General features: G+C 35.4%; 1 protein-coding gene across 1 annotated transcript in view; it reads right to left on the minus strand.

Moving 5' to 3' along the window:
• Positions 1-5,090: 5,090 nt before the first annotated feature.
• Positions 5,091-27,750, minus strand: part of LOC144967183 (nitric oxide synthase-like) — a 227,093-nt gene continuing 204,433 nt past the window's right edge. Inside the window, exons 21-31 of the mRNA XM_078904115.1 lie at positions 24,504-24,672; positions 23,680-23,824; positions 22,586-22,664; positions 21,085-21,281; positions 20,397-20,566; positions 19,348-19,558; positions 18,546-18,633; positions 16,711-16,835; positions 15,001-15,341; positions 13,434-13,592; positions 5,091-5,275 (exon numbers count right to left, since the gene is read on the minus strand). Coding sequence (XP_078760241.1) covers positions 5,186-5,275; positions 13,434-13,592; positions 15,001-15,341; positions 16,711-16,835; positions 18,546-18,633; positions 19,348-19,558; positions 20,397-20,566; positions 21,085-21,281; positions 22,586-22,664; positions 23,680-23,824; positions 24,504-24,672 — 1,774 coding nt within the window. The 3' untranslated portion in view covers positions 5,091-5,185. The remainder of the gene's footprint in view (positions 5,276-13,433; positions 13,593-15,000; positions 15,342-16,710; positions 16,836-18,545; positions 18,634-19,347; positions 19,559-20,396; positions 20,567-21,084; positions 21,282-22,585; positions 22,665-23,679; positions 23,825-24,503; positions 24,673-27,750) is intronic.

Below are 27,750 nucleotides of genomic sequence, written 5' to 3' on the forward strand. Positions count from 1 at the left end.
TCTCTCTCTCTCTCTCTCTCTCTCTCTCTCTCTCTCTCTCTCTCTCTTTCTCTCTAGTCTCAGTCTCTTTCTCTCTCTCTTTCTCTCTCTATTTCTCTTTTTAACTCGCCCTCTCCCTGTAAGTTCCCTTCCTCTCTCTCTCTCTCTCTCTCTCTCTCTCTCTCTCTCTCTCTTTCTAAGTGCGCATTTCGCTCCCACCGCCGCCCTCCCCATTTCCCAGACAACACCAAAAATATAAGAAAAAATTACACATCACATTCGTTTAATGAAATGAAGGCAAATGAAAAGGAGATGCGACTTAAACGCAACTTTTACATTATGTCGTCAAGCGACTCTCTCTCTCTCTCTCTCTCTCTCTCTCTCCCTCTCTCTCTCTCTCTCTCTCTCTCTGTTTTTTTGTTTTTGTTTTGTTTTTAAGGGTTTTACGGCGCTTGAAACACATTTAGGTTATATCAGCGCCAGTAAAAAGGAAGAAAATGGGGTAGTAAAAAGTTCTAGAATTACAATTAAAGCATCCAAGAAAAAGTAAGACAAAGGGGAACTGGGAACAGATAGGGATCAGAGGTAGATTCCAAGAGCATATCTTCAATGTACTTAGTTTGAGATCACCAATAAGTCTCATCCGGACACAAGCACGGCCCCACTAAGAGGAACACACTCAAATGCTTACATTATAAATTGTAACAAATATAATAATACATAACAGAGAGATGATTTACAACGAAAAAAATATCATCTCCCAAAACAATAACTATGCATTTGACTGTCTTCCTCCCAGCCAGGACCCCGACCAGGGCCAGGACAAAACCAAGCAATCTCATTCCAAGACAAAGACAGAATGCAAGTTGGAAAACAATATAGGGGGATAGAAGACACAATAAGTACCTCCCTGCCCACTATGGGAGGTAGGAACCCCACCCAGTCTCTCTCTCTCTCTCTCTCTCTCTCTCTCTCTCTCTCTCTCTCTCTCTCTCTCTCTCTATCTATCTATCTATCTAACTAACTAAGAAACATTTTCAACACTAAATCGGGATTGGATGTGATAATGAATAAAAAATGAAAGAATTAATAATAGGGAATTAAAATGTATATAAATTACGATGTATTCCTCACGGCATGTAAATTTATTACAGCCACTCATTATAATTGGTAATGCAATATAAATGAAACTATGATAATGATAATGATAATAATAATAATAATAATAATAATAATAATAATAATAATAATAATAATAATAATAATAATAATAATAATAATATCAAGATATTATTATTACAGATATCAATATTATTCTCATTATTATTATTATTATTATTATTATTATTATTATTATTATTATTATTATTATTATTATCATTTGTAGTATTATTAAAGTATCATTCTTATCATCGTCACTATTATTGTTCATAATCTTAATCATAAGGAAGAAACATTTTCGTTATAGTTGTGCTGTATACGTCAAATGATAATGACAAAAATTAATATTGAGAATAGAATAATGTTCACGTATGTCGTTTAGTTTTGTTTGTTGCTTTAGGTCTCTTCCAACACAATTGAGGTTATATGAGAGACCGCTGAAACAAAAAAAAAACAAGCAATCTAACAAAAATAGTACAAATGTAAATCAAAATCATAACCTAAAGATATCATAAACTAAATTATAAATAACCAAGAACAAACACGCAGAAGATTTACAGAAAAAAAATATCCCCTGTCAAAAATACAATCACAATCCAAAGAAGCAGGATAGGCTAGTAAAGAGAAGAAGAAACGACATCACTATCTGATCGTACACCCATGCGAACATCATAGGTATATGATTCAAGGGTGATGCTCCCATCCAACCACCCGCTATGTCGTTTATAAATCTTTTCAATAATCAATTTTTCTTTATTAAAGATGAAAAGCAGTTATATAGGAATACTACCTGCTTAGGATTTCCAAATTTATAGTCCTTTTTCGGTAATCAGTAATTGATTTTCTATTGCTCTTTTTTAAAAAAGAAATTTGTGACTATTCATCTCAAAACTGTATTATATGTCGGGATTATCTTGTAGGTGAATATATCTGTATGCGAATCTGTCAAATGCCTTTTCCTGGTCTATTGAGAATACATGTGTTGTTGTGTTTGTCGTAATGTGTACTCTATCGTCTCTGATAATGTGTGCGTTATTCTATGTGTATACTTGAACTAGATGGTGGTAAATGATTGTATAGCAAGAAATATGAAACTTAGGGTCAATAACTATGCTTCATGACGTAAAATAAATATCTACATGACGTAAAATAAATACAATTTATTTCATTGCAAAAGACCCAATGTTCGTAATTTTTTCCCATTTTGATCGAAAATCAATTGTTATAGTCCTAATTACCCTGACATAATACCAGTTTTAGACGGTTTATCAAATTTAACCTTAAAATTCAATTTTCCACCAGTGGCTCGATCAAACATAATAACAAGATTTATAATAGCAAAAAAAGTTGTAAACACATTAAACAATTAACATACGTAGTACTATTATATCAGATCCATAACTCACAAGTAAAATATGTAATCCTGGTAAAGCAGATCTTTGTTTTTTTGTTTTTAAGGTCATATCAGCGACAGTAAAACGGAAGAAAATGGGCTAGTAAAAAGTTCTCGAATTACAATTAAAGCACCCAAGAAAATGTAAGACAAAGGGGAATTGGTTCAAATAGGAAACAGATGTAGATTCCAAGAGCACACCGTCAAAGTTTGAGATCACCTAAAAGTCTTATCCAGATAGAAGCACAGGATCCCCACTAAGAGGAACACACTCAAATATTTACAATCATATATAATTCATAAAATAAAACATAATACAGTGCATAACAGAGAGATAATTAACAAGGAAAATAATACCATCTCCCAAAACTATACATTCGACTGTCTCCCTCTCAGTCAGGGTTTCCTGCCAGAGCCAGGACAAAACTAAGTAATCTCATTCCAAGACAAAGACGGAAAGCAAGTTGGAAAACAGATATAGGGGGATAGAAGACGCAGTAAGTACCTCCCTGCCACTATGGGAGGTCAGGAACCCCACCCAATATCAGATCTATTACCGTGGTTTATAATAAAAAGGATAAGATAAATATATATATACATTACATGAAGATAATATTCGGATGAAGATTATTTTTATTATGCGATAATACGGTAATACATAATATTTATTAAGTTTAAAGAATCTAATTAGAAATTTAAAACTTGGAGAGAAATATGATTGAAAATATCCATTAATATAATCATTTTTATTAAATGAAGCAGAGAAAATTGTACTTTATTTATTGACCAGGCTTATGTTTAAAAAACAAACAAACAAACAAAATAAAAACAACTAACACTAAGATAGAATGACACCGTGTTAAAATGAATTTATTATTTATATGCACCAGTTTAGCGGATTTCCTAGCTTGACCAGTTAACTGGCGTAATCTGGTAACACTCGTAGTTTAAAATTTGGCCAGTAAACTCGTTCTTCAAATATCGATCGAATTAAATGATCGCCATCTTGGCCAAAAACTCTCAAACCCGGGACTTCGCGTTGAGCCAGGTTTGAGCGTTTTTACCAAGGTGAAGGTAATTTAAATCGGGCGATACTTACTTGATTTTTAAATCTTTAAATACGTGTCTTACTTAGAGTACTGTAATTAACTTGTTTTTTTAAATACTTTCACACCTGAAGTGACCTTTTTTAATTGAAGTTATTTATCGTAAAAGAAGAATACGTATCAAAACGATTACTTTCAAACTTGAAGTTATTTATCGTAAAAGAAGAATACATATCAAAACGATTACTTTCAAACTTGAAGTTATTTATTGTAAAAGAAGAACACGTATCAAAACGATTACTTTCAAACTTGAAGTTATTTATTGTAAAAGAAGAATACGTATCGAAACGATTACTTTCAAACTTGAAGTTATTTATTGTAAAAGAAGAACACGTATCAAAACGATTACTTTCAAACTTGAAGTTATTTATTGTAAAAGAAGAATACGTATCAAAACGATTACTTTCAAACTTGAAGTTATTTATTTTAAAAGAAGAATACGTATTAAAACGATTATTTTCACACTTGAAGTAATTTATTGTAAAAGAAGAACATGTTTGAAACACACAACTACAACTTTCGCACCCGAAATAACTTTTATTTAGTAGTCCTTCAGAGCCATTAGGCCCATGTAGCCGGAATTTATCCCGGTTTCTATAGCGTGAAACGGACAATAGCAAATTCTTGCTATCCTTTTTGTAGGATGCTAGGCTATCGCAAAGTACTTTTAGCCAGATCAAACAGACCCATCTACCCATTTGCTGCTGGGGGGGACAGGGGGGGGGGTTAGAAAAAAATAAATCTCGACTACACCCGGGATCGATCTAGGTCGCTTTGCGTGTGAAGTGAGTGATCTACCAACTGGTCTATTCTGACCCCAACTGTAAGTAAGAGCACGAAACAAATACAATTTTTATTGAAATATTATATCAAATTTACAAAGCTAGGGGAAGAAAATGGAAAACCCCCAATTAATTTACATTTGAAAAAAAAACGTATTTTTGAAGAAGAAAAAATGTGTTGAATTATATATCCATTGTAAGTAAGAAAAGTTCACCCAATACAGTTTCAAGATTAAATGATGAAATTTACAAGTAAGCGATTATCACTATTTCAAATTATTACTTGTGACTTAAAGTAACTTATTTTTGAAGAAGAAAAAAACATGTCGATTAGACATCCACTGTAAGTAAGAACGTTCAGCAAATACAGCTTTAAATAAACTTATGAACATTTGAAGTTAAGCGACGAAAACCTATTTAAATCGTTTTACTTTCGTCTTAAAGTGTCTAATCTTTAAAGAAAAAAAATTCAATATGATATCCACTGTAAATAAGACCGTTCACAAATTTGGCTTTGAGATAAAAATTATCAAATTTACCCAGTAAGGAAAAGAAAAAAAATTAAAATTATTACTTCTCACTTGAAGCAGCTTCGTTTTAAAAAAGAAAGAAAAATATTTATTTGACATTTAATAAAACCAGTGTATTATACTAAATTATGAGAGACAACTTGCATCGCATTTTTACTGTACAAAAAGTTCGTACACAGTCCGGAAGGGAAGAGTGGAGGGGTGGGGGGGGGGTGGGGGGGAAGAGGCATAACATTAAATTTTCTGATTCGTTTTTTCAGGCCCCACTTTGTGCTTGAAGATGTTTCTCATGGGTATCCGTGGCTTGCTAAGCTTCTTTTCCTTCTGCAATAAAAATAAAATGAAAAAAAAAATGAAACAAATCTGCCACCATTGGTCATCTTAAAGATAATGACTTAAATCTATTTTTTTTGGTTGTTGTTGTTTTTGCAATTGTAATAAATTGCCATTAAACTTCTCTGCTTGTGATGGAAATTACATTTATAGTAAATAACCATAAATCAAATGCCAGATTTTTTGCCATATATTTCCATGTTTCCAATTAAAACCGTTGTAATAAATCAACTGAGATTTAGAAAAGAGCATATTAAAAGAGTATAATTTTTGGCATTCTGGAGTTATTTTGTTTGTTGCTTTAGGTCTCTTCCAACACAATTGAGGTTATATGAGAGACCGCTGAAACAAAAAAACAAGCAATCTAACAAAAATAGTACAAATGTAAATCAAAATCATAACCTAAAGATATCATAAGCTAAATTATAAATAACCAAGAACAAACAGGCAGAAGATTTACAGAAAAAAAATATCCCCTGTCAAAAATACAATCACAAACCAAAGAAGCAGGATAGGCTAGTAAAGAGGAGAAGAAATGACATCACTATCGGATCGTACACCCATGCGAACATCATAGGTATATGATTCAAGGGTGATGCTCCCATCCAACCACCCGATCCAAAGTTAATTTTGTTGTATATTGCTATTAAACTTCTCTACTTGTGATGAAAATGACACTTATAATAAATAACTATTATAAATCAAATGCCAGTTTTATCTCAAATATTTGCATGTTTCCAATCAAAACATTTATACATAATAAATTGAGAAAAGAGCATGATAAACGTAGATACGACTTTTTGGCGTTCTTAAGTTAGTTTCAAAGATAATTTTGTTGTAAAAAGCCATTTAACTCCTCCGCTTGCTGTGGATTGTTATTTGCTTTTTTTATGGGTTTTACGGCGGTCGCAACACATTAAGGTCATATCAGCGCCAGTAAAAAGGAAGAATTTGGGATAGTTGAAAGTTATAGAATTACAATTAAACCACAGCCACCTAAGATAAGACAAAACAACGGGAATTGGTTCAAGTAGGAAACAGATGGAGATTCCAAGAGCTCACTATCAGGGTACTTAATATGAGATCACCTAAAAGTCTCATCCAGACACAAGCGCAGGTCCCCAGTAAGAGGAATACACTCAAATGTTTACAAATTAAATGTATGTATGTATGTGTGTGTGTATATATATATATATATATATATATATATATATATATATATATATATATATACACACACATATATATATATATATATATATATATATAATATATATATATATATATATGTAGGTGTTTGTGTGTGTGTGTGTGTGTGTGTGTTTGTGTGTGTTTTAACAATACATAATACTGTCTATAACAGAGAGATGATTTACAAGAAAGAAAAGTATCATCTCCCAAAAATCTATTATACATTTGACTGTTTCCCTCTCAGTTAGGATATGCGGCCAGGGCAAGGTCAAAATCCCAAGACAAAGTCAGAAAGCATGTCGGAAAATAGATATAGGGGGAATAGAAGATACAGTAAGTCCACTATGGGAGGTCAGGAACCCCACCCAGTTGCCCGCCCACATAACCGCGCAGTGACAATACTCGGACGGAAATCCTGAGTTTCGCACTGACCCCCAAAAAGGAGGGGGGGGGGGGGGTAGTAGGGGGAACTTTTTATTCTCTGTTTTCATCTGGCACTTCTCCATATCCTATTTTTCTCATCGGACAACTAGACAGCGTGGTGGTTTTGGGGCATGAAACTCGTGTTAAAAGCCGTGTCCCACTCTAGACGGTGCTGGTTAAGTCCTTCGAAAAGACATTTTACTCAATATCGCTCGCCGTATTCGTGTGTAAAATGAGCACTTTACAAGTAACAACGTTATAATAAATAAATAAATCAATAATTCACTTTATTCATCCCCAAGGGGAAATTTATCTTTATTGTCTACTCCAAGAAAATACTGGAATAACCCAGGCGTCCGCCGCAGTGCAGCGCCACAAAATGAGCTAGGGCGAAGTGACTTGCTCAAGACCACACAGCGCGGGGTGGTAGTCGAACTCGGTACGTTTCGAGTACGAAGCAAAGACCATGCCACTGAACCACGCTGTCCTGTGTTTTTTTCTACCGAAAGAAAATTATAATAGCGTCTCACAGGCGTCTTGTCTTGACTTGTATATTAAGTGTTACTGTAAGCTTGGAAACCCTTGTAAAGCCCTTTGAACACTTTTAGTAGATAATAAGCTAAGTGAATGCTCAAAGTAGACATAATGACTGAAGCAAAATGATCATGAAAGAATAAGTTTTTAAGCTTTGCAGTTTTTTTTTTTCAATAAATGAGAAATGCAATTGTTATGAAAGTAAGATCAGGTTTGAAAACTGGGTTAAGCTTTGGCTCTTTACACAGAATCGCTCTAAGCAAACAGCAGGTTAAAGCAAAGGAATAGAGAATGTGGTGTGTGGCTGAAAGAAGACAGCTCAGCGAGTTTAGAGCAGGATAACCCTTCTTGGTTCAAAGGAAGATAACTGTAGAAAAATACAAATAGATTTCACGAGATTATGGGTTGTTTCTCTTTGACCTGAAAAGAATCTACCATTCATATCTGAACATGAGGGAACATAATTGTGATGTCAAAAACTGGTTACAATCTCATTGGAAGTATAAAATCACCTTTCTGGACTGGTTGCATACTTGTGTAATTGACCTTCTGGTTTCAGAGTGAAGGTATCTTATAGGGGTTTTTTGTCTAAATATATGCTGGTCGTCAAGAATCCATAGGACTTATCTTTTGACGTCATTTTTAGATTTGTGCAACGCCTAGTGAGTTGTCGTTTGAAGTTCTGAAGGAAACAAGTGATCTCATTGGTTGAACTATTGAATACAACTCACGATAATTTTTCTTTTGTGGCAAAATACTTGTCTTTTGACGTTTTTTTTTTTTTTTTGTTTTTTTTTTTGGTCAGCGTCAGGCTATAAGTTAACGAAGGCCACGGTTAAACTCGATTTTCTTTATCCGACCCCGGCCGTCATAACACCGCTTTGAGGCAGTGGGTCAGATATGTTTTGAAATAAAACTTCAAACAAACTGAAAGTCATAAAATCTACATTTAAAAAAATAGGTGATAAAACCCGTTTCCTTGTTGAAAAAGCAACCCAATAACCTAGGAATAAACTTGGAGTGTAGGTACCTACATCTTTCAAAAAAATGAATTGAGTGATAAAATTTCTAATTTTTGTAGAACCATTCGAGATTGAATCGTGTTGGGGAGGTTGAATGGATTGCACAACAAAATAAAAGGTTTTATCTCTCTAAAGTAAAAAAATATAAAACATATAAAGCAAGATCTAAAATTGTGTGAGGCGAGAAAACTAATATCAAATGATTGACATCAACATATTGATTTGATATTAACAAAGTTCTAAATAACATAAACAAGGGTTTACTACAAAGAAGAAAAAATAAAATAAAAATTCAAGGCACTTTCTAAAAAAGATAGTCAACCTATATTGGATAATTTTAATCATTCTGTATCATCTTTATAGGATAAAAAATCATGTTTGGTGAAAAAAAATACATCATATTTGTTGATACCCGTTTTGTGTCCTGATTCGTGGGACAGGCATCAAAATGTATAACAATCTTGTGCAAACTTTCCGCAAAAACCGATGAAGGAATAGCCTCCATATTCTTCCGTCTTATCAACGTTGTAGCATTTTGTGTCACCATAGAGAGATTTTACAGATTTCGCTTATGAGATTTGTATTAGATAATTACCAAGTTGTGAATATAATTATTGTGACAAAATTGATGATTTGGATTATAGATAAGTCAAAATACACACTCCCTATTAAAAATATCTCTATGGTGACATAATACACAGTGATAGTAGAAGTAGTAGTAGTAGTAGTAGTAGTAGTAGTAGTAGTAGTAGTAGTAGTAGTAGTAGTAGTAGCAGCAGTAGCAGTAGTCATAGTAGTAGAAGTAGTAGTAGTAGTAGGAGTAGTAGTAGTAGTAGTAGGAGTAGTTGTAGTAGTAGTAGTAATAGTAGTAGTAGTAGTAGTAGCAGTAGTCGTAGTAGTAGAAGTAGTAGTAGTAGTAGTAGTAGTAGTAGTAGTAGTAGTAGTAGTAGTAGTAGTAGTAGTAGTAGTAGTAGTAGTAGTAGTACAGTAGAAGAAGTGGTAATAGGTTGAAGCTTTAGAAACAAGAGCAGTAATGAAACATAGATTGATATCTAAACACAACATATCTATTCGTGCTGTGCAATAGAAAACATCCAGATATAGGGACGAACTTTTTTTTTTTGTTACCTCAGGCATGGGAGACACCCTATGTTTGTCGTTGCTTTGCCAATTTAGATTTATCTCCGTCTTTTAAATACGACAATAAACAGGTATAGGTATTTTTTTTTTAAAGTACGAACATTTTTAGATCGGTTTCTACATATTTTTATCTAAAATTTTAAATGAAAGGTGAGAAAATAATCTGTGAAAATGCAGAGGCTTTAAGAGTGTGACAAAATAATGAAACCTTTCCCGTGTAGAAAAGAAACAAAACAAAAACAAACATAATATAAATGAACATTTTAAGCATTGATTTCCCACAGGCTCGAAAAAAAAGAAGAAAAAATGTAGAGAAAGTAATAAATGATGGTGACATCACATGGCGTTTGTGCAATGATAAATGTTTTAAAAGGCTTAGGTACATCCCTAAACGATAAAGCAGCATTCTTTCAGGTTTTTAAACTGAATTATATCTTCATATTGTTAAAGGAGAGAAAACAAACAAAAATACATGACGTTGAGATTATATTAATAGTTTGTGCAATAATAAATGTTTTGAAATGCTTCAGTTAATTGATAGCGCAGCATTCTGTGGGGTTTTTTTTTACCTAAATATATCTTCATGTGGTTAAAGGAATAGAAAACAAACGCAAGCATAATTTAATTGGATAAAGAAATCAAAAGGATAGACGAGAGCGTGCGGAACACAGACTTGAAAATAGTATTTTGGCATTTAAAAAAACCCCAAAGCATTGCTTTCTATATTATTTTCAGTATTCTAAGTCAGATATAATCTTTTATCTTTGATAATAATTCTTTGTTTTTTCTTGTGATTTACTCGTTAAAGTTACTTTACGATTTTAAGGTTTTTAATTCGTCAAACGAATTAAAACGGGGTACAAAATATTGTCCATGTTTATAAAACACATTGATTTATTTCGGTGTGACTCGGAAAAAGTTAATACTATAATGCTGTCGGAACGTAGAGCAAAATGTTGACAAAGTTAATTAATAAACACATCTTTTTCATATTATAGCAAGAAAATTCCAGAAAAAGAACCTTTCACTATTTCAGAGATAGGCAGCAATCGACGTGTACATACATACAGGTCTGGCATCCGAATGCAATTATGGGCCTAGTTTAACATTGTTATAATGGACAATATCTTTTGTCATCTTTTGAAATTTCCATTACAAGAATGAGCCCATAATGAAATGAGCTATCAGACCTGCAAACAAGTAAACGTCAGAAGAAATCAATATGCACAATGGGGGGAAACGTTTTAAAAATTGCCAACCTCACCGAGTAAGGTGCGTTTAAAAAAATAAATGTAAATGCTCGAAGCTCGAAGAAATAAATAATAATGTGAAATTGAATGTAAGCTTCAATTATCTACGCCACTACCACATTATCTCATTAATCTGTGGTGTTTCATTCATCCTGTTTTGTTGATAAAGGGGAAACCCGAAACGTTTATTTGATCTGGGTTTTTGGTAATTAAATTGAAGCTTACATTCAATTTCACATTATTATCTATTGAAAAAAATAATAATGTATGCCAGTGCGTGTCTAGATATCTATGACTAAACCATGATAAAATGCGTGAAAGAAACATCCAGACATTGAAAGGGAAAATATCATGTCTAACATCAACATTCTAGTTTGAGTTCACATGGATTCTTACTTTAGGCTTCTACTTCCATCGCCTGCAAACAATGTAAACATTTTCAAAAATGTAAGTTAAAAAAAAGATGTTTTACAGTGGTTTAACAAATAAATAGACAACAAAGAAAAGAAAATGGTAACCATAAATATGAGATAACGATTATAGGAAATCAACAAACAATTTTTAAAAAGTTTCTCGAACTGCAATATTTGTTTTCAGATTTTGACTAAGATGACCACCCACTATCAAAACAACTGGGTTGAAATTACAAGGGAGTTAGATCAAGTAAAATGGATCATCTTCTTTTTCTTCTTTTCAGTGGACGTACGCTCCAAAACAGCCGGACGGAACTCCTTTCTGGTTTTCATCTGTGCCATGCGCCCTAGCTCTGCGTCTGTTCTCACCATCCAGTCTCGAGACCAACTCCTCCTTTGCCTCTATCTGCTCCGCTTGCCCTATCAGGCACCCTCCATGAAAGCCTTTCTATTGAAGAGTGTCTTTTGATGTAACCAAAGTATGAGATCTTTAATTTCTTGATGGTTAATAATAATAATAATAATAATAATAATAATAATAGATCTTTATTGTCCATAAATATGGCAATTTGTCATTTAGTTACACTTGTTATAATGTTAAACGATAACTAAGATTGAACAGATATTTCACTCCTACTTATTTTCTCTCTCTCTCTCTCTCTCTCTCTCTCTCTCTCTTTCTCTCTCTCTCTCTTTCTTTCTTTCACACGTGCGATATACACAACATAAACATATTCATTTCGTTTTCAATTTGTTACGATTGTGGCAATTCGACACCAAAAATTATCATCATTATCAATTGGTCAGTTAATCTTACATGACATGGCAATCTTTGAGGTCTATTCTCTCCAAGACGCATATATACATTGATATAATGACAAAGATACCATTTCAACATTTCTTTGATATACGCCCGATGCCTTTTTTAGCAATGCTGCTATGTGGCATAGTAGTACAACGCTCGTCTTTGGTTCCAAATTAGTTCTAAATTAGTAAATTACCAGAATAATTCGATCATTACAGCATAATTTGCTTAAACCTCGCACAACGCAATAAGAGTGTATACTGGCCATTTATCAAAAATCAGGATCTGTCATACAACCAGTGTTTTAAAATATAAATGACTTTAATTTCTCTGTGATTCAGGGGGAGATAAATCCATCGGTGCCAGCTCCATGACTTTTAAAAAATAGCTGCATGATCTTTGAAAGAAAGTGAAAAAAACCTGCAACTTCGAAATGTAGAATAATGTTTACAGGATGGAGCAAACCAATATGGTTTGCAATACGCTTTAACAGTCGTGACGTCACTTCCCCCGTAATGACGCAGAGTAACTTAATAACCTCTAAACTATCAGAATAATGGCGGACGCCCTTATGAAGTACTTCTCCGACGAGCATAAAAGTGTATCCAGAGGAGAAAAACATTATAAATCTGATCATGTTTTGAATTTTATACATTCTGATCACATGACATGTGAAAAAGTTCTAGCCAGCATGAAGAATAAAATGTACCGATTTTCTTTGTTTCGAACCAAGCTGCTAGATGCTAGGCGACGTGACATCAGACTATTGAATCCTATTGTGACTAGAATATTTATAGGCACTATGAGCCTAAACTATCAACACAAGTCTAGTACGTGTGAGCATTAACCTTTAATACTTAGCATTAATGTCACTATTAATGTAAGTATTAGCCATTAACAACAATGTCGTAATAATAGAAAAACACCGCACAATTTCAAATTTCTCATGAACTGTCTATATAAACAAAACTCTTAGTGTTACTTCATTAAACTACACCTCTCTAAAACCACAGCTCAATCTCTGGTAATGATGATGATGATGATGATGATGATGATGATGATGATGATGATGATTATGATGAAGATAATATGGTGGTGGTGGTTGTAGTAGTGGTGGTAGTGATGATGTGGTGGTTGTAGTGATGATGATGAACTGTCGGTTGTTGTAGTAGTGGTGGTAGTGATGATGATGATGATGATGATGATGATGATGATGATGATGATGATGATGATGATGATGATGATGAAATGGTGGTTGTTGTATTAGTGGTGGTAATGATGATGATGACATGGAGGTTGCAGTTAAAAAACAGGAAGATCATTCTCGGCAATGTCTTTAAAAAACCGGAATGCCTTTCAATATGTCCTTACCGATGGCCCGATGTGAACGGCTTTCTCTGTCCTGTGGGGCTTGGTCATTGCGTTCAGGTACTCCAGCGCCCTAGCGGACTGATCTTTGGATCTCTCTTGTCTCTCTCCGGGACGCCTCACGCCCACGCCAAAGATGTCCTCGTGGAAACGATGATTGTCCTGGAGGAAAATGTTAGGCAAATGTTCAACATTAATGGTTGTTGTTAATAGTTATGCAAATTTAAATGTTGCTGCTCGAAGTTCGAAGAAATAAATAACAATGTGAAATTCAATGTAAGCTTCAATTTAATATACGAAAACAGATAAAATAACGCCACTGCCACATCATCACATTCGTCTGTAGTGTTTCATTCATCCTGTTTTGTTGATAAAGGGGAAACCCGAAACGTCCATTTCATCTGTTTTCGTTAATGATAATATTGTCAATTCTGTCATACTCTGAAAAAAACACGTTTTAAAATGTTTGGTCAGAAACTGCCCTTCAAATATCGATCGATTAAAATAACCCTCATCTTGTGAAATACTCTCAAACCTGGCAATTCAAGGAAATTCCCAGGTACAGTCTTTTGACAAGATGAGCCTGAAGTCTCAGGCTGGAGAGCTTTTGACAATACCAGGGTCTTTTTAATGGATCAATTTTTAAAGGACAGTTTTCTGGCCAAAATTTAAAAGTCGTGTTTTTTGGGGGGTTTTTTAGATTACGGCAACATTGTGGATCTTATGATTCATTGTAAGTGGAATTACCTCAACACCCCCTTGTCTGAAAATACGAAATATGCGACCAATTCTCTCAAAACGGAATAATATAATGTCAAGAGGTACTAGATGATGGAAAGTACTTCAAAGTTTAAACGTTTCATAAATAAATAAGAATTACTTTTAGCACTTTAATTTTTATTTATATATAATCATTCTCAATAAAAACAAAGCAAACTTGAGTCTACTAATTTTTGGTTATCAATTCAATTTTCAGCATCTAGATCACCCCGAAATAAAACCTGTCTTAGATGATGGTTCACAAATACTACAGTCTAGTGCCATGTTAAACCATGATAATTTTTTTTGTTTGTTTGTTGCTTTAGGTCTCTTCCAACACAATTGAGGTTATATGTGAGACCGCTGAAACAAAAAAACAAGCAATCTAACAAAAATAGTACAAATGTAAATCAAAATCATAACCTAAAGATATCATAAGCTAAATTATAAATAACCAAGAACAAACAGGCAGAGGATTTACAGAAAAAAAATATCCCCTGTCAAAAATACAATCACAAACCAAAGAAGCAGGATAGGCTAGTAAAGAGAAGAAGAAACGACATCACTATCGGATCGTACACCCATGCGAACATCATAGGTATATGATTCAAGGGTGATGCTCCCATCCAACCACCCGCATGATAAATTTTGAGCTGAACATTTTCTTGTAGATCAATTGATTAAAACACCGTTTAAAATGCATACTTTATCTTTTAAAAATTATATCTTTATAATGACATGTGCATGTTTTTTACGAAATATCTGCATCAGTTTCATGGTGGAAAAAAACAAAAAAAAAACAAACACTCACCCTGAGATTGGTAACAAACTTGGATGCATCTTCCTCACTCATTTTTCCATAATCTTTGATGATCATTTCTAACGTTCTTGTGACGTCATGAGCCATGCTGACGTCACCACAGACGTAGAAGTGACCTCCTCCTTTATTCAGCTGATTGTAAACTTCCTGCGCATTGCTCAGCAAGATGTCTTGAACATACACCTTAGGCATACCAGCTTCCCTCGACAAGGCAACGTGATAATCTGAGAGGACTCCCGCCTGCTTCATCTCCTCCAACTCATTCTTATAGATGTTGTCTTGGACTGAATAGCGACACCCAAAATACATGGACATCTTGCCGAACTTTTTGTCTGGAAACGAAAGCGTACATTGTTACCATAGTGACACCTTTGTATTGAGATCGATCCCGGGTGAAGTCGAGATTATTTCTTCTGCCCCCCCCCACCCCCACCACCAACACCACCAGCACCAGCACCCTTCCACCCAGCAATGATTGGTAGCTGAGTCTGTTAGATTTGGAAATAAGTACTTTGCGACAGGCTAGCGTCCTGCCTATCCAATGGGTAACAATAAATTGTTGTTGTTTCACGGTTTGGAAATTTTGGGATAAAGTCAAGTTCCATTGGCCTTAAGGTTCTGAAGGACTGTTACTTTTGTACTTAGTAGTCACGGAGAAGGAAGTGTTTAATTTGCCAATTCTTTTTTAAAAGAATTACATTATTGCCAAAGACGCAAAATTAAGCTTGTCCCGAATGAATGTGTAATGGGCTATTGATTTTCAGGGTGTAACATTACATTTCGATTCATCAAAACAAACAAAATCTTTGTCTAGCAAATGAGACAGACAATAATAATATCCATTGCAAGGAATATAACATTAATATATTACAGCGATTGAACCGGATTCTGCGCTAGTAAGATGAGACATTGGCTGGCACCATCGTCTACTAAGAGTACCATAGAAATTTCTGATGGCGGCCAAATACTACGGTCCAGAACTGGCCTAACGAAAGCCACTCTGCATCAGCGGGGATAAGAATGTCGCCCAGTTGCACTTGTTACTGTAATTGTAATGGTCCGGAGACATTAGAGTAACGTGACGCAGCTGTCTGACGGGTTCAAGCGTGGCCATCGTTAACGTATAGCATGACACTAGAACCCTCTAGGACTTATAGATTGACGTCATTTTTTAGGTTTGTGTAGCGTTAGTATGATATCGTTAGTAGAGCTCAAGGAAACAAGTGATTCTATTGGTTGAACTAGTGAATACAACTCACGATTTGTTTTCTTTTGTGGCCGAAGACTTGTCTTTTGACGCCATTATTTTGGTCAGTGGCAGGCTATAAGTTAACGATGGTTACGGTTTCAGCGTTGCCTTCCTGAGCTCATAGCCTGACACGGACCAAAAATTTCCTCAAAATGCAAGGCCAGACCACCATATGAAAACAAATCATGAGTTGTATTCGATAGTTCAAACAATGGGATTAGTTATTCCCATGAGCATGACAAACGACAACTCATCAGGCAGCGCACTAACCTAAAATAAAAACGGCATCAAATACAAGATATAATATCAGGCTATAAGTTTGTGAAGTCTACGGTTCAAGACGATTCATGGGTACGTAATAGTTTTTAGAGATTGATTAGGTCGTCATAACGTAGTAATGTGACCATTAGAAGTTGCTGGCGATGATGGTTCAGGAGAATATTATTACTTACCTGTGTACATTTGCATATCCACAGTTCTTTGCTGCCAGAAGCTTCTGAAGGGGGCTATGCCCGTACCCGGACCAACCATGATGACAGGAAGCTCCGTGTCTTGTGGAAGATGGAATAACGGTGCTCTGAAATCGATATTAGATTAGAAAGTGGTCATTATTTGTTCGGACTAGTTGACTGAGACTTAGCAGAAAGACGGGAGAACCCAATGGTTCAATTGATGGACCAGAAGAATCAAAATAAAAAAGAAAAGAAAAGCTTCACATGAACACGTTCAAATCATTTTTATAAACTATTTTTAGATATTAAAGATTATTTCCCCTCAATTTTCTCTGTTGTTCTACTGTTGTGTACTATCAAACCTTATTATAAGATGAATTCCAGAAAATTGTTGTGTCAATTGAACTTATAAACAAGGTTTTCAATTCAGCTTAGCCTTAGGGGGAAAATTTCTAAAAGTGGGGAAAAAAACGATTGAATTTGCTATTGAACGTTAATATAATATTACTATAATTTAGATAAACGGGTGAAATTTTCTCGTCATGCAAAGCTGGAAAATTACGTCCGAAAATTGTATATAAGATGAATGTACCGGGAACCCTATAGATACATGAATATTAACTTTAAAGCAGCGCATTTTCAGATCATGAATTTATAATGATCAACGCTTTCAACAATTTTTATATATTCCCATAGCAGGCCATATGGATCCTAATCTCTAATTCATAATAATAATAATAATAATAATAATAATAATAATAATAATAATAATAATAATAATAATAATAATAATAATAATAATAATAATAATATATCTTTATTGTCCCCAAAAAGTGGCAATTTGTCATTTGGTTACACATCTATAACAATACAATATTGACATAGACACACTCACACAACATGCACATAGTAGTTATCGTTAAAAAAAACTATCACTCTAACAATATTAACTGTCACTGTCTATACTCGTCCAAACCCTGAGTCTAGCGTGCCCTACCCAAGAACACAAGAGTTTTACCACCGCTGTCAAATACCCTGTCACTGACATCGTTTGAGATTTTGGTGTTTTTTTTTTTTTTTTACAGAACGAGACGCCGTCCCGCTAAATCATCGACGCCAATGCTCCTGTTACTTATTCAACCTAGCACACCGTTCTATAAATGTTTTGCATAGATTAATGATACAGACCTGGAAAGAAAATACTTGAAGTAAAAGAGAAAATCTGAGATGTGTATGATACAACGATAGATACATTATACGCTAAGAAAATACGAGAAAATTAATTAACTCCAAAATAAAAAATTAATTAAACCCAAATAAAATCAAAAACTCCTCAGAATTGTGTTACTTGTTGTGTCTGGAATTGTAAAATACACAGATAATCAGGGAACTATATAATCAGTGTTTGAGCTATACGAAAAGAAAACACTTATTGTAAGATATAAAATCTGAAATATTATGTAAAGTACAGTGCTAGAAAAATATTACGCTAAGAAAATACGAGAAAATAAACCAACCCCAAATGAAACCAGAAAACCTCAGTATTTTGTTATATAGGGTACTTGAGCACTGTAAAACACCGAACTAATTTGGGAACTAAGAAATTATTATTACAATACACATGAAAAGAAAACATTTGTTGTAAGATATAATCTCTGAAATGCTGTGCATGGTGCAGTTCTTGACAAATTATAAGCTAAGACAATACTAGAAAATAAATTTAAACCCCAATAAAATCAGGACTCTTCTGTAATCTGTTATATACTTAATCTGGTACTGTAAAATACACAACTAATTAGTGAGCTATAATATTATCATTATTATGCTAGACTTACGCTCGAACCATGCATGGTACAACTTGGCCCTCCTCACAACGGTTCAACCAGCTAGAACAGACTCCCTCGTGGATTGCACCAGCTCCGTCTATGGAAAGGATGACATTAAAAAGCAATATTTGTGACGGTTTAAAAAAAGTGGTATGTTCAAATTTTTTTTTTTATAAATATGTTCACTTTTCTCTCCCTTTGGGGGTCCCAATCGTTCGGTTGGAAGAGCATTCGCTTCACACCCAAAGGACAGAAATTGATCCAGGGTACAGTCGAGATTACTTCCTCCTCCCTCCCAATCCACCCAGCAGTGTTTGGGTAGCTGTGTTTGTTAGATCTGGTGGAACGCACTTTGCGATAGACTTGCGTCATATCCAAAGGGTAGCAAGCAACATTTCTGTTGCCTGTTTCACACTATAGAAACAGAGATTAACTCCGGCCCAAAGGGCCTAATAGCTCTGAAGGACTACGTTTTTTCTTCTCCCTTTAGAAAGATGTCCTCGGGTCCTTCATATGGACCCATCACAGCAAAATTCACAAATACGCCATTAAACAAACGCAACATATAAAATATATTTGTCGTCGCTCTGAGTTGACTCAAACGCTGTGTTAAGGGGTGTTGGTTTACTTTTGTAATGATCTGTTTTTGTTGTTTTTTTTTTGTTTGTTTGTTGTTTTTTTTTTGTTGTTTTTTTGTTTGGTTTTGTTTGTTTGTTTTTTTTGTTTGTTTGTTTTTTGTTTTTTTGTTGTTGTTTTTTTTTTTTTTTTTTGGGGGGGGGGGGGGTTGGGGTTTTTTAAGGGTCCCACTTACTCTGAGTCCTGAATTTGACAACAGCGATCGTTGCGTGGATGTCACCTGGACAGGTTTGAGGAGAGGAGCTAATACTGTAATACCGCTGTTGGAGCAACGGGAGCTGTGTCAGGAGTAGGGATGGTGGTACTTTCAAGGACTGGAACTGGTCGAGAACCTCTAGGATATTGGGGCTGAGATCGTACTTCCAGTCCTCATATTCATTCGAATCCTATAAAAAGGGAGATAAATTTGATTGATTTTATTCTCCATAATACGATTTTTATACTCTTTGTCTCTTTGGAATCAGGACATATTCCCAACCGCTGCACGAACTCGTGACTGCGCGTTGGGAAATAAGTTCCAATTACAAAACGCACGAGTGTAAGAAATCTTTTAGTTTATCTTCACTCGATTCAGATTCAGATTTCATCATCTTTGAATAAAAGACGTTTTCAAAAAACGATGATAAATGATAATGATAAAATGATAGATCTACTTCTTTTTTAATAATCGCTTAATAGTCTGCCGTCACAATTTGTTATTGTAAACTTTAAAAATACGCTTTATTTTTTAATGGGAGGGGGGTAAATGATATCAGTACCTACATCTATTGACGAAATATTTGTTGTTCACTGAGCAAATATCGGATAAGTAAACAAACAAATAAACATCAAATATCACTACATCAAACATCGCTATGACATTATGATCAAAGATATAAAGCGGGAAAAAACGACTAGTTAATACAAGACTTGACTACTTAAAGATCTAAGAATTCTTAAATTTTGGGAGATAAAAATTGTAGTCGCTATAGTTGCCTTTAGAATCAACAATTTACCCTAACAAGGATTAAATGACAATTCAAAATCCTTAAAATTATATAGATAGTGTGCATAAAATTTCATTTAATGAATTAGATGTGCTCATGAAGTTCTGAAATTAGAGGCAGCATTTCGTAATTCTTCGAATTTTTCGTAATAGTAGGGAGGTCTGAAATAGTGAAGAGAAATTACATCCTGTTTAAAGCTCAAAAACGCCTTTGCAATTTTGTTAGTAATTCTGGTTACCGTGGCCAACAGTTCTAGGCGCTCCTTGTCGATGTCCCGGTGGGCCTGTGTGGCCAGGAGACTCAGAAGTGCCTGGCTGGGAGGTGTTGTGATGTCCAGGATGTGGGTGAAAGCCAGTCTCAAACTGCACACGGGCATCTTCTCGAACTGGGTCCAGGTCTTTGTCGTACCTGGAGATTTAAAAAAGGCCATTGTTGTTGACAATGATGATGTTGATGATGATGGTGATGATGATGATGATGATGATATAGATGATGCTGATGATGATGATGATGATAATAATAATGACGATGATGACGATGGTGGCGGTGTGATGTTTTAGCTTGTGCTAATAATGATGATATTTAATATCTCGTGACCAACGTTTAGAGCTGATTCCAAAAAACAGCCTTATAGTGAGTGCTTTTGTTTTATAGTGACAACTATTGTTTTTTTTCAGTACCTGCTCTTCGACGAAACTGAGAAACACGACAATTACAAGTAACGTTATAACCATGCGTCAGTGTATTTTAAGACTTGGGTATTCTGTGTTCCACATAAAGCAAGATGTCATGTCCAATCATTTGTTTGACATCGGAAAAATAGGGTAATGTTCTTAGTTTGTGACCGGCTTTGAGCACGTTTTGTGGATATTGCTCTATATAAAACTGCAATTGTTTGTTACTGTTTGAAGCCTAGTAGTACTCACCTAGAGGAGTGGAGACTTCGTGCAAGTATTCCGTCTTGACCACCATGTCGTAATCGTCAGGGGCGTTGTAGAGGCGGGTCAGGATCCCGTTGACGATGTTGGGGTTGTTGGCAGGGTAGACTCCCACGTGATCTCCTGGGTGATAGAACAGCTGGGTGTCGCCCTGGGTGTCCAGCTTTACAAGAATAGTCTGGCGACTGCGTAGATGTAATGGTTATTTCATAATGTTTAAAGGTAAAACGGATTAGCAAAAATAGAACATTCAAATCTAATCATACGTTGAGACTTTCATTATTTGTACATTAGGTGATTTTCTTCCTTTTTGTTTCTGAAAGTGGCCGAGTGGTTAAGGCATTGCACTGTGATCCGGATGACCCGGGTTCGAGCCCCGCTTCAGGCACTTTTGTTTTTTTTCCTTGAGCAAGACTATTAACACCCAATTTGCTTACTTGGACAACATGGGTTATTCATGTTGATATCAGACATCCTGTTTGATGAGTTATCTATATTCCTTCGTGGAATGTCTAGGTGACGATATCTTATGATATCGTGGCGCAAAAGGCATTATTTTTAATAGGTATTGTGCGCTTGGCTAAGAAACTCACAACATTGCCATCCGGAAGAAGAACGGACAAACGCACAAAACTATGTGTAACCTTGAACGTTCATAGTCTGGTTAATACAGTTTAGTGAGAATTACTCATAAACATGGATGGCAAAAAAAACAATAACAAAGACTTGAGTGACGTCATCTTCGTTCTATCAATATGTTTAATATCACTTTCCAAGATATTTCTTCTACAGAGAGGACGTACCGAATATTTCTCTATCGTCGATCTGTTTTTTTTTTTAGTAATGTTTCTATGTTTTCATTATTTTAGTTGTTGGCTGAAGAAGGATTTTGATCCCAAAAATCCGTGTTTAATATAAAGCTGTTAATTCAGTTTTTTTGTTTGTTTATTGCTTAAGTAGTTTATATATTATATGTTGACAAACGCCTCAAAACGAGATTAACTCTGGATGATTTAGACCATGACAATTAAACTTATATTCATAAGCCCTTCGATTTGGGTTATGTATAATTTATTAAGAAGAGATATATTTTTGCTTTAAGTTACCAAAACTAAAACCTGACATTTCTGGACATTGGTTCATTTACATCTCTTTTGGTATCGTATTCATTCTGGATATCATAGCAGTTTGGGTTGGTGGGTCACGACATCGAAGTATTGGGCCACTATTCATTTATTTAATTAATACTTTACATGGATCCTTTTTCATAAAAGCATTAGGTTAAAAACTGGGTTTTACAGCGGTAGGAGCGAGCGAAGCAAAATTTTGATTTTTTCCATTATTTTTGTATTGGCAGTGACTTTGTATCCATTGGTTTAAGTGATTTTGTCCGACATTTCCAGTATAGATCTATGGGTAAATCATATCGTTTAATAATTCTATTTCTTGATATTGTTAGCTATTATTCTAATTTACTTTGAACACTTACTCTGAATCTGGCGATTGTAACTGGACTCGTTCTTTGACAAGACATGGGAGGATAGTCTTACTGTGGACTTTGGACAAGGCTGAATATGAGAAATATATAAAGATAAAGTGTTGGTATGGCTTTTTGCACGAAATAGAAAGCAATAGTTGTTTTAATACTTATATTTTTCACAATGGTACGTGTTTTACGCAGTGAATCCTCGCTTGCATCAAATAACACATACATTGAACACGAGAGGGCGAGGACTAAGACATTTGAGTTGCTCCATTTTATTATTTGAAAATATCAAATTAAGAAATTAAGGAGCAGGCACCAGTGTAAGATAAAGATCTGACAAGTGTGTATGAAAGGTCCCAGACAAGGCAAGAAAGATAAATGGAAGAAAAAAACCATCCCAAAAAATCAGTCTAGCTCGTTGCACGTCTGACCGGTAATCAGAAGGTCTGAGGTTCGATACCCAGTCTTCTATTTTTCTTTATTGCTTTGCCTGGTACCTTTCATACACACTTGTTCAGATCTTATATTAAACTAGTGACTGTTCCTTAATTTCTTAATTTAATAGTTGTTTACAATGTAAAATCCTCAGATCATAGGCACTGTGGCCCTCTCGTCTCAGTTACTGTTATTTGGTCAGACAAAATGATCCGACTTTAGGGCCGTATGGTAGGCAAGTCCAATAAACGGATAATTATAATAATATTATTGTTTCAAATGCAGTATACACTGCAGGAACCTGTATAAAATTCCTTTTAATGTAAGGGTTTTACAATTGCACAAATAAAAATTGCTATTTCAACATCATCCGCATCATTATCATCATCATCATCATCATCATCATCATCATCATCATCATCATCATCATCATCCTCACCATCATTGTCTTTTTAAGGTTCTTGATAACATTCAGTGGATATTAGGCCATATAAAAGCCCATGTTTAAAATAAAAAATCATTATCATCCTCAAAATCATATACGTCATAAAAAGAATAATCATCATTATTATCATCATCATTTTCATCATCATCATCATCATCATCATCATCATCATCATCATCATCATCATCATCATCATCACCATTATCATTTTTCCTACCTTCGCAAAGGTCAGGTTCTTTGCCTCCAGCGAATGGGACCACCCTGAATCGTGTTGGAGTCCAGTTGTGGTCACTATTGTTGAGAGCACCAGTTGCCTCACTGATGTTTACGTCATCACCCAGACAGAAAGTATCACAAGCGGCCTGTTCACATCCATGGGGCAAGAGATGTTAAAGATAGAAAGAAAAGTTTACTCATTTTTTGGATGCATACAGTAAAATTAAGTATTTGGGAATGTAAGAAAGCATTAACAATTCCCTGTTCTTTTATTGACACCCATCTTATTAATACATGGCTCTAGAGAATCTCAGTTTTACATTTTTTTAGAACGAGAAGCAGAAGTCGTGACGTCACAGATTCCTCTTTTTCGGTTCAAAACTCATTGGAAGTGTGTAACCACTTCTCCGGAAGACTAACAATGAATAGGCTACATATTGAATCATACGGTGACAAATCTTTTAGTACCAGGATGCTTTCTTCGGATTACGGGGCCTAAAAGAACGAGGATGGATGAACTTTATTGACGACCAGCTTCTATTTAGGCTAGAAAACAAGATGCCATCACTCTGGAACCAGAAGATCAATTGGTACAAGGTATGTATGCAGTCCACCTGATGACTGGTTTAACACTTCCAAAGAGATTGGATTATAATTTAGGCTAGAAAACAAGATGCCATCACTCTGGCACCAGAAGATCAAATTGGTACAAGGTATGTACGCAGTCCACCTGATGACTGGTTTAACACTTCCAATGAGATTGGAACCTGTATTTTGACATCACATTATTATAAATTCCGTATAGTTAGCGAGAGACTGACTCACTTTGAAAACTTCCTCAGCCCACTTCCTGAAGCTTTCTTCCTGGCCGCAGAGTTCGTCACCCTCTCCGACTTGATAGATCTTCTCGGCGCCTAAATCCGTCAGGACATTGTCCAGGAAGTGTCCAAACGCTGCAAAGTGTGGGTAGGCCTTGGACCCCACAACCGGAGACCTGGAATAAAAATGACTTAATAGCGCAAATCCCTAACGTGCCAAGCGTTTTACAATGAAAGATGACTGAAGTATGTAGATCTTTTTTCCCCTTTTCTTCAAAAAATAAAATCCTACAAAGATATCAAACAAAAGTTTATAAAAAATAAAAGTAAAACGTAAAATCATTGTCAATTCAAATTCCTGAGCTTAGGTAGAATCTTTTCGGATATTTTACGTTGTAAACCTAAAATTCTCACCAATAAAGCAATGATCCACTACTTTTTTTGCCAAAATAAACGAGCTATGAAACAGCCAACAACAACATTACCTCTAACTCTCGTGGCGATTTGTGAGGTGCTTTCGATCTCGGATGCCTCGAGACAAACATATAGATAGTTCGAAGATGACGTCACTCAGGTCTTTGTTATTGTTTTTTGCCATCCGCGCTTATGAGTAATGCTCACTGAACTGTATTAACCTGATTATAAACGTTCATGGATACACACAGTTTTGTGTGTTGGTCCGTTATACTTCCGGATGGCAATGTTATGAGCTTCTGAGCCAAGCGCATACTATCTATAGTCGTTTGTCTTGAGGCATTTGAGATCGAAACACTTCACACAGATATTTTTCAGCAACTTTTACTTATTTCTAGACAAGACAGCTTGCAGCATACACTACAAGTATCTTTCTTTTTCACAGAGATGGCAGTAGAAGCGATGTGCCTTGAGCTCCATTAAGACAACAGTCTCATCGCTGTAACTGATCTCTTCGTAAAATCAAAACAGCAATCAAGTTGTTATATTGCGGTAAATAATTAAGTTAAAATAAAAAGTTAATTTTTTTTCCATGAAAGAGAGTTAATCTCGCCGTTTAAGAGTTAAAAAAATAGAAAATGAAGCACACTACCGGTAATTTAAACAATTATTGATTACAACTCGGCTTGACATTTTGTTTGGTTTAGTAGGGAAAGTGCGTCACAAGACGTGATCGATCGGCGAGTAAGACAACCATGACATTATCAAAACACTGCACAATTTACCGCTGTGTGCCGCATATAATTAGTCAGACAATGCGACACTTTCAACGCGCAATTTACACGGCCTGGCGCTGTGAATTTCATGCTCTTAAAACGAAATACTCTGTGTTTATTGTCAATCTACTGTGAGAATTTTATAAAATTATATATCATAAAACATAATTTAGGCACAATCATTTTTATTATCATATCAGTATGTTTTGTAGTACTTTGTTGGAATCGTTTCAACATTTGTAAAATGAAATTGTGGAAATCGAATTGTTTTATCTCAAATGTTATGGTTAGTAAAAGAAAAAGAAAAAAAAGAAGCAAGACAGAAAGCAATAAAACTCTGGCATAAGCATATTTAGTTTCCCTGATAATTTTGGAGGTAAAATGGTTGCCTAAAATAAATTTTATGATTGGAGTAAATCTTTTTTTTTTAAAACCAAAATAGTTGTCTGAACTCATGTATAAGCAGTTAATTGCCGTACAAGAGAAAAACTCGTTATGTTTTAAAATTTGGCCAGAAAACTAGTCCTTCAAATATCGACCGATTTAAATGGCTCTGAAACATGGGACTAGTATAGTAAGGCAGTTAATTGGTTTATAAATTATGTGTGATATGGCAATTGGAACGCTTTAATTTTAACTTGGGGGAAGGGGTGTGTGTGTGGGGGGGGGGGGGTAGAACAGCACGTGCATCAATTTAAGGTCATTTCAGCTGCAGCTTCTATTGGTATCACACTGCTATGTTATGATGATCTATCCAAGCTGCAAACTCAACGCCACAATCATGTACGGTCAAAAACCCGCCCGGAAGCTTCGTCACAACGCAACTATGGCGGCTATGTGGTCTTGAGGTAATACACTCGCTTTCGGATCGGACGGTCCTGGGTTGAGCCTCGCGCTCGGCACATAGATGAGTCCTTGGAAAAGGCTATTTACTCACATTCTTTACTCACCGTACTCAGGTGTAAGATGAGACCTGGCCGTTAACAGCGTTGTCTTTGTCCGAAAAATTGTAATATCGCCTAACAGGCGGCATGTCCCGTCCTACATGTTAAATGTTACTGTTGACCAGGGACCCCTTGTAAAGCGCTTGCTTTGAGCACATTTAGTGGATATTGCGCTATATAAAGCTCAATTTTTAACGCAACTAGATGCTCTGCGGTATTGGGCTCTTTAACCACAACGGGTACATGTTGGACAGGTGGCAAGTCCCCACTGATGCCATGAGGCAGGTTCTCGACCGAAGTTGGCTCGCTGCCACCCAATGTCTCCTCTTGCTGGTGGAAAAGCCTGGCAACATCTCCTCGACTGTCCGAGGAGTCGAAGTCCCCGCCCCCTCGAGGGACTGAATTCGTCCAAACCGACTTCCAAATCATAATACTGCAGTCATTTCTTCTTCTTCTTCTTCCAGTGTCATCTAATGGGTTGAGGTCGACTTGAAATGACACGCCAATCTTCCCTGTTGACGGCTTGCTGACTGCATTCGGCTGCCGACAATCCTGTCCATGTCCTCACATCATCTATCCAAGTTCTTGCTGGCCTGCCTCTTCCTCTTTTCCGCAGTCATTTCAGCGCCAGTATAAAAGGGGAGATCGAAAAAGAGTCAGATCTACAACAATGCCGCCTCGGTAAAAGTTAGTAAGACATAGAGACCGAATTAAACAAGGAATAAGAGTAGATTTAAGGGCATTCTCTCCATGCGGGCCTTGTATATAGGGCAATATTAATGAAGCCATGTAGTTTAAAGGGCATTTCATTTAGACAGTAAAGTTCTTCTTCTTCCTTTTAAGTCTGTAACTTCAGGTTTTGAAGATTCCACAGACCATATTATTTTTCTTCATTTGATTCAGTTTTCTTTTCTTTTTTTCGGGAAAGAGGGGGGGTGTTGGTTTCTTTTCTTGTAATTTTTGTTTTCATATTTGTTTCAAAGATTTTGCTTGTGCGACACTAAATTATAATTTCCATAAATTATCAATAAAGTATATCTTATCTTAACTTATCGTATCTTACAGTAACCATCCAATTATTTATAATGCTGTTTACTTAGAATGTGAAATAACTGAAATT

This window comes from Berghia stephanieae, chromosome 3 (genome assembly GCF_034508935.2).
Source record: "Berghia stephanieae isolate SIO BIC M18660-M18661 chromosome 3, UCSD_Bste_1.3, whole genome shotgun sequence".
Lineage (NCBI taxonomy): Eukaryota > Metazoa > Mollusca > Gastropoda > Nudibranchia > Aeolidiidae > Berghia > Berghia stephanieae.